We start from the raw sequence: 8,095 nt of genomic DNA on the forward strand, positions 1-8,095 counted from the left end.
ACCAGCTAACAAAAATATGTTTTAAGAATGATTTAGTAACGTTACGTTATAAAAAGATAATTTCTGAATGTTCTCTGAACATTCAAAACTTCCAGATTTTTAAATGTTTTAATTTTTTTTCTTGGTTTTGCGAATGTTATTTTGCAACCATTATGGGAACGTTACTTTTGAATGTTCTCTGAACGTTCTGAAACAAGTAGTAACATTTAAAAAACATTAGATGAACATCCAACTAAAATGTTTCAGAAATGTTTCATGAACGATGTATAAATACCCAGAAAATATGTTCTAAGAACGTTTTCCTAATGTTTCCATCATATTATGAACATCCTTTTTTTTTTTTTTTTTTTTAATGTTTAGAAATGTTTTTCTTGGTTCTATTTTATCATTATGACAGTGTTACTTTTGAATGTTCTCTGAACATTCTAAAACTAGTAACATTTTAAAAACTTAAGATACATGTCAAACTAAAACGTTTCAGAAAAAAACAAAGTTCCAGGAACGGAGTATAAATAATGTTTCTGTGCCAAAGTTTTAAGAACATTCTTAAAGACTTTGAGTGAACATTCTATTAACGTTACAGGAAGAATGTTCATAAGCTTGCGAGAACCTTAACCAAAGTTGCGAGAACGTTAGCTGGGTTCATTCGTTCGCAGGAGGTAAATAAATAAGCACGTTTGTAAAACATATGTAAAACAGAGATCTACTATAAGATGCATCTCGGCACTTTCAAATTATTTTTGAATCAGTGTTGCCAAGTCTGCGGTTTTCCCGTAGAATTGGGCTACTTTAACACTGTTGCCGCGGGTTGTTTTTCATGTCCGCGGATTGAAGCGACCCCAAAAACGTAATATTTAGCCCCTGGAAGGTGAATTTTACTGGAAGATCCCCATCGAAAAACGTGTATTTACCTCCCGGAATGCGATTTTTACCGGGGAACCCCCCTCGAAACGCGATTGTGCTAGTTTTGGGCTAGTTTTAAGTAGCAATTGGTTGGGTTTTGTTGCGAAAACCTGGCAACCCTGTTCTGAATCTGTTCTCGGCACATTCAAAAAAAATTTTTGAATCCGTTCGAAAAAATAATAGTAGGCTATTAGAGCGATTGCACGCTTATGTTTTCCCCCTGCATATTATTTTAGGTCTGCAGCACCCCTTATTACAATCAGATCGAAATTTCATTCGGACTGACTGAGAGAGGTACATGGTAATAACGGGTTATTTGAGTGCATGTAAACGTGTTCTTCAGATCATGTAGAATCTAGTGGTCCGCGTTCATTTTCTCCCGTTCTGGTCTGTGTTTGTACGCAGGGCTTCAACTAAACCAGCGACCTCGACTTTTACTGCACTGTGTCCTGAACCTGGTCCTCTTTCTCTCTTTCTCTGTACATATGTGTCAATGTTTGTGTCTGATCGGGTGCATCATTAGAGTCTCATTTCAGACATCTTTATACCTGAACGCGTTTAAGAACGCGCGACCGTCTGGAACTGAATGAGAACGAGACGTTTCAATTGTGTTGCTGGGTGTTTCTTTACGTCTGATTTGTGTGGCCAAATGTGTTACGAGTCTGATGTAGTGTTATGACTTCGCTTTACACCAAAACTTCGGCCTTTACTGAATGAGTGTGTGTGTTTATCTCCATGAAATGCCTCCTTTTTTTAGAAGAACTGTTCATTTAATTTGATCTGAACGGTCGCTTGTGGTATCAACGGTATTAACTTTTGTACGATGGCTGTTCGGGGCCTAAAGCTCCTCGTAATTATTCTAATTATGGATTTATTTCATGTTTTGTTTTGTATTGCAACAATACATCATTAGTAGCTGAACGCGACTCTGTTTTATTGCATGTGAATGGTGGCTGAAATGAAACCGAACGCTGAGAGTGTCACAAATTTAAGCGTGAATCCACTTTTTTGGTTTCATTTTTGTATGCAACGTTGACCGAAATAAACGAGACACTTGGTATATTTACCTTACGGCAAATTTCCGCGGGCAAGAAATGCGCTCATGAATACGATCGAGAATTTCGCGCGAGGGACACGTGACACGTCAAATTCGGGCTTTTTTAAACTTTTAATAATTTTATTAATTATTAAAAGTAAAAAAAAAATGTTTTTTTTTAAATTTTGCAATATCCATACTTTCCCCCGAAATTTCACAGATTGTCGCTAATGTGACCGCGCGTCAAAATCACTGAAGCCTATTTATGGGATGGGATGGTATAATTGCAGCATTGTCGTCATGAGAAGTTGATAATGCTGGATTTTCTTTGACTTACAGCTTTTGAAATTGGGGGTATCAATTAAAGAAACATTACAGAAAACGTGTCTGGTTTTTAATTTTAAGTTTGTACACATTTTGTGTAGTAGAACTTAATAAAAAACAATATTAGTTATGTGGTTTCAGCAGCTGTCTATGGTGGATAACCAAGATAAGTCATCGGTCATGTACTGTACTGTACTGTACATAAATTTGGGGTCAGTAAGAATTTTTTTTGTTCATCAGGGACGCATAACATTGATGAAATTGACAGTAAAGACATTTATAATGTTGCAAAAGATTTCTATTTCTTTCTATTCATCTGTGAATCCTGAAAATGCTTCATGGTTTTCAACATTGATGATAATCAGAAATGTTTCTTGAGCAGCAAATCAGCATATTAGAATGATTTCTGAAGATCATGTGACACTGAAGACTGGAGTAATGATGCTGAAAATACAGCTGCGCATCACAGAAATACATTACAGTCTAACAGATACATTTTTCACATAGAAAACAGCTATTTTAAATTGAAATAATATTTCACAATTTTGCAGTATTTCCAATCAAATAAATGCAGCCTTGGTGCGCAGAAGGGACTTCCATCAAATTTCACATTTTTTACTGTATTTTTGATCAAATAAATGCAGCCTCGGTGAGCAGAGAAGAGACTTCAAAAACATTAAAAGTCTTACCGACCACAAACTTTGGCCACTTTTATAATTAATATACATTTTACTAGTTATTCCAAGCTCTACAATATTTTATCATGTTGAAATTGTGAGTAAAAAAATATTTTTATGAATCCTTATCCAGTAAATAATGAATTCCTGGTCATGTAAATCTGTTTAAAAAGGGTGGAAAAATGGAAACTGACTGTCTAGAATCCTGTAACTGAATGTACAGAAAGAGTCAAAAAACTGCTGTGCTCGAAGGAAAGCTTGACTTGATAAAAGAAAAGACAGAACAATGCTTAATAACTGATCAGTTTAATGTGGGTTAAAACTGTAAACAAGTTCATCTGGCCACATACACACACGTCAGTACAGTACAGGAGATCCCCTCACTAACCTCGTTTAACTGTATTACATCTAATTAAGGCAAATGCAGAAACACTCATCAGGCACATGACAGGACGGCCCGTGTGTTCAGGGGTCCAGCAGCACTTGGATGTAGTTTTTGGGAATGATGCCACGTTTCCCTCCGGATTCTCCGAGGAACCACTCAGCATCCATGTCCTCCAAACCACACACCACATCTCCTGCCTGCACACACACAAACACACACACGTTTAGACCAATTAATTTCCATGACATAAAACCCATATTTAACCAAATATTTAAAAACATTGTATTTAAATTAGTATTATTAAATATCACTTATTTGTTATATGATAAAATATTAATTAATTAATCAATCATTATATTTGAATATATAAATTATATTTTTAATAATATTTATATTTAATAATTATATTATAATTCTTATATAATACACACACATATATATATATATATATATATATATACAGTAGAAATTTTAATTTTACATTTGATTTATTTTATACTAATTGTATATTTTATTAACTACATTTCTAATTTTTGTTACTAAAATAAGTAAAACTAAATAAACAGATACTACAACTTATTAAAAACTATATAGATAAATAAACAAGAAGTAATAAAACAAACAAAAAAATAACAAAATTAAAATGAAAACAAATAGACAATATATGACCTAATTTAACATATTAACAAATCATTAGTTATATATATATATATAATTACAACAGATAAATATAATTACAATATATTTACAATATTGAATTGTTTTAGAATTCCATATTTTATATATATTAATATCGTTTTAGATATTAACTAAAATAATTTTAATATTTTATTGTGTGTATATATACATATTAACTATATACTGTATGCACATATAATTACAATATTTAATTGTTTTTATTATTTAATAAAATATATATATATATTTATGAGGCGTTTAATTGCAAAAACAGATAACGTTTTTATAAATTTTCTTAAATCCGTGTTTTTATTGTGTTAGCTGTATTTCTTTTTTTTTAGTTATTATTTAATCAAAACAACCCAACTGCAGTTTGATTGATATCAATTAGAATGCAGGATAAAAAATTTAAAAAAAGATTTTTGAACATTTTTAAAAACTGAGTTATCAAATGAACTCTTCATTGATTGATATTAATTGGAATGCAGGACAAAAAAACATGATTTTGAGTTATGTTTTTGCATATGAACTCTTCACACACACACACACACACACATATATATATTTATTTATTTATTCCTTCAAATATATCTTAATCTTATAAATATATAAAATATATATTTAATAAAATTATTATGTTTATTTATTTATTTGTTGGTAGGCACCATATTTTTATGATTTTTTTCCATGAATTTCCCAGGCCTGGAAATCAGGATTTATTAAATTCCTATAGATTTCCAGGTTTTCATGACTGTGCCACAGTGAATCTCCCACAGACCTTCAGACAGAGCTCGTCCTCACACTCGGGAGTGAAATCATAAAGTGCTCGTCCTCTGATTCTCGCTCCTGCAGGGGGCGCTGGAGAGAAAGAGACGGCCTGTCAATCAATACAGTCTACAGATGCATGATATATCTATGAGCATAATAAAAATACAGTGTAGACTGACATTATGAGCCATAACATAAAACACTGGCCAGTCTCGGTCACGCTCACTGCTGATTGGTCCGTGGTTAATGAATATTCAGAGGGAGAATGTTTATTTACCAGGAGATTCCAGAGCCTGTTTCCTTGGCAACGCTTCAGTTTCCTCTATAGCCTGGATGAAGCTGAGGGGGAAGATTCCCGGCTGTCCGTTCAGGAGGCCACGCCCCCACTCCTCATTTACATATTCCATTAGAGTGATGACATCACCCTCAGTGAAGGACAGCTCCCCCTCCTCCCCCTCGAATGCAAAACGAGCCACGACGCACCTGGACAGAGCAACACAGGAGCTGATTGTTAGGAATTATGCTAGTTTTACTGGCATCAGTTTTGTGAAATTTGTGACTGACATTGTTTTTAATGACCAATGAATTTCCATGACTAAAACCTAATTTCCATAGACAAATGTTTAACCTTTCATATGTATACCTAAATAACATATTTTATATATATATACAGTGGGTACGGAAAGTATTCAGACCCCCTTCAATTTTTCACTCTTTGTTATATTATTTATGTTTACATATTATATGTACTGTGTACTGTGTTTATTTATTATGTATATATAAATACACACACAGTATATTTTGAAAATATTTACATTTATATGATTATATTTTATAATATATAAAAAATATATTTAATATATAAACATAACAATTTTCTTAAATATATACCAAGTATGTGTGTGTGTGTGAGTGTGAGTGTGTGTGTATGTGTACACTGACATGCAAATACGTTTCCTCAGGTGCGTTCTCTTGCTCTTTGCTGGTATTCTCCAGCTCTGCATCTCCTTGAAGAACTTTGCACTAATGCACAAACACACAAAGCAGCTGCTGTTTACATGGCTGTTTTATTTATAGACCTCCTGGGATTTTTTCTCACATTCAACTGAAATAACATTTAAAGGGGCAGTTCACTCATAAATAAACATCCCGTCATCATTTTCTCACCCTCTCTCTTCTGTGCAGCTCAAAGATGTTAGGTATAATGTGCGAGCTGCTGTTTTCAAAAGTGCATGGTGATTTATACAATCACACAGATGGACCGTTACATATGACCTGTGCACTAAATTCATGCAAGAGCATATGAGGCTTTGTTTAAGAAACAGAGTTCACTGAAAATCACACCTGCTGGAACTTTTTTTTTTTTAATTGCAGCATCATAATTGGTCACATGACATGCGAGAACCAAAGACAGTTGGCCAAAGGCATGTCTAAAGGTGTCGTTTTATATTTGAACAAACAGCAACAAGAAAAGAAATTAGAAGACTTAAGAACTTAAACTTCATACTAAGAACTGTTATACTAATATAGTATTTATTAATATTCCAAATTTTATTTTTAGTAATTTAATTTTTTTATATTTTGATATAGTCATTTTATTTTTATTTCAGTTTCAGTTTAAAAAAGAAAGTCATACAGGTTTATAATGACAGGATGGTCAGAAAATTATGAAAATCTTAACCCTTAAATAACACACAGGACATTTTCCTGGTGTTCTTCTCAAATACGCTATGTATGTATGAAGACTCACAGAATAGCGCTTGTAAAGCGGATGTCCTGGTTTGGGGCGGGGAGGGAGGGTGGCACCCTGCTGCCTGGCAGCTGATTGGTCACAGCAGGGGAGGAGGAGGAGCCTGGAAGTTTGGCCACTTTGATTGGAGGAGGGCGGAGTGGGAGGAGTTTGCTGCCACTGGGTCTGAGACACAAAGAGAAAGAATGAGAGATGGGAAAAAAACAAAACAGACACCTAATTTTGGAGAAAAAACGCTGCAGTACCTCGGAGGAAGAGAAGGAATGGAGGCGTCAGGAGCTCTGAAAACATCCACCGTGGCCTGAACACACACACACACACCATCATCATCAACATTAAACACTCATTCTAATAGGCAAACTTCATGATAAAGGTGGTTTATAAAGCAGGTATAACTCACCTGTGAGGTGGACGGTGTCTTTCTGAGCACAGGTGGAGGTGGACGGGAGTGTTTGGGGACCGACGGACCTACATAAAAACACAGACACTCATTAAACATTTACATTAAACTGTGCAAAATTAAGTTTTGATTGAGACAATTAGCAGCAATTAAGGCTGCATGATTAACCGAAATTATGACATGACTTGTGATGATCAAATCACAAAGACTGTGATTTAATTAAATTAATAAATGTGATGCGTTTCATAGTGAAGCGCGGCACTGTGTTCATTTACACACAAAACGCTCCAGTGTTTTCAGAGTCTCAGTTCACAGTAAATGCTGCTTCAAATGATCTTATCTCTGCATTTGCTCTGAGTTTGAGTCACTTACAGTATAACGTGCAATAACATGCGCCAAATACCTTCACAAACTCGTAATGAGAAATATGTATAAACCGGCTGTTATGCACAAAAGAGAAGCTTTAATGGATCCTTGCGGCTTTAAACCAAAATAAAAGCTTCATAATTAAATGCTTGAAAATAAAGAAATTAACACAGCCATAAATATTATGTAATTTTATATTTGTACTGTAAAATTGACTTCTTCTTATATTTCATTTAACAGTGAAATATTAGAGGAGCCCAGCGTTCGTCCCAGACCTTTGCTCCAGAGTCGCCATACGACCCTTTAGAATTTTGTCGAATATTCTAATTTAGTAACAATACAAATAAAAATAATTCTAATTATTATTATTACATTATAGTAACACTGATATACAATGACATATTTTTGTGGCTGGTCCAGAACGTCCTCGTTGGGTCGTAGGGCGACTCTGGAGCGCGGCCGAGGTCTGGGACGAACACTCGGCTCCTCTTTCATCGGGTTGCCTGCGGAATCGAGGTTGATCTGGGTGGAAGTGGTGACAGTGGGGGCGGGGCCTATGGGAGAGATGTCATCGATGATGTCATCGAAGTCCGTCTGGACACCACACTGTTCGCGCAGAGCCTCTCGAGGCTGAGCACCGGCATTTGTATTAGACCAGTCCACTTCAGGCATGTGTTTGAGGGGCAGTGAGGGCCGCGGGGGTTTGGAGTGCCTACGAACTACAGGAAAAAATTAAAGGAGACATATTATGCCCATTTTTACAATATGTAATATAAGTCTCTGGTGTCCCCAGAATGTGTCTGTGAAA

The 8,095-nt window shown here is 35.0% G+C and overlaps 1 protein-coding gene across 1 annotated transcript in view; it reads right to left on the minus strand.

Moving 5' to 3' along the window:
- Positions 1–3,220: 3,220 nt before the first annotated feature.
- Positions 3,221–8,095, minus strand: part of LOC107701241 (SH3 domain-containing protein 19) — a 13,008-nt gene continuing 8,133 nt past the window's right edge. Inside the window, exons 8-14 of the mRNA XM_016503204.1 lie at positions 7,671–8,006; positions 6,922–6,989; positions 6,767–6,822; positions 6,522–6,686; positions 5,049–5,254; positions 4,782–4,861; positions 3,221–3,522 (exon numbers count right to left, since the gene is read on the minus strand). Coding sequence (XP_016358690.1) covers positions 3,406–3,522; positions 4,782–4,861; positions 5,049–5,254; positions 6,522–6,686; positions 6,767–6,822; positions 6,922–6,989; positions 7,671–8,006 — 1,028 coding nt within the window. The 3' untranslated portion in view covers positions 3,221–3,405. The remainder of the gene's footprint in view (positions 3,523–4,781; positions 4,862–5,048; positions 5,255–6,521; positions 6,687–6,766; positions 6,823–6,921; positions 6,990–7,670; positions 8,007–8,095) is intronic.

This window comes from Sinocyclocheilus anshuiensis, unplaced genomic scaffold (assembly GCF_001515605.1).
Source record: "Sinocyclocheilus anshuiensis isolate Anshui unplaced genomic scaffold, SAMN03320099.WGS_v1.1 scaffold1514, whole genome shotgun sequence".
NCBI classification, from domain to species: Eukaryota; Metazoa; Chordata; class Actinopteri; order Cypriniformes; family Cyprinidae; genus Sinocyclocheilus; species Sinocyclocheilus anshuiensis.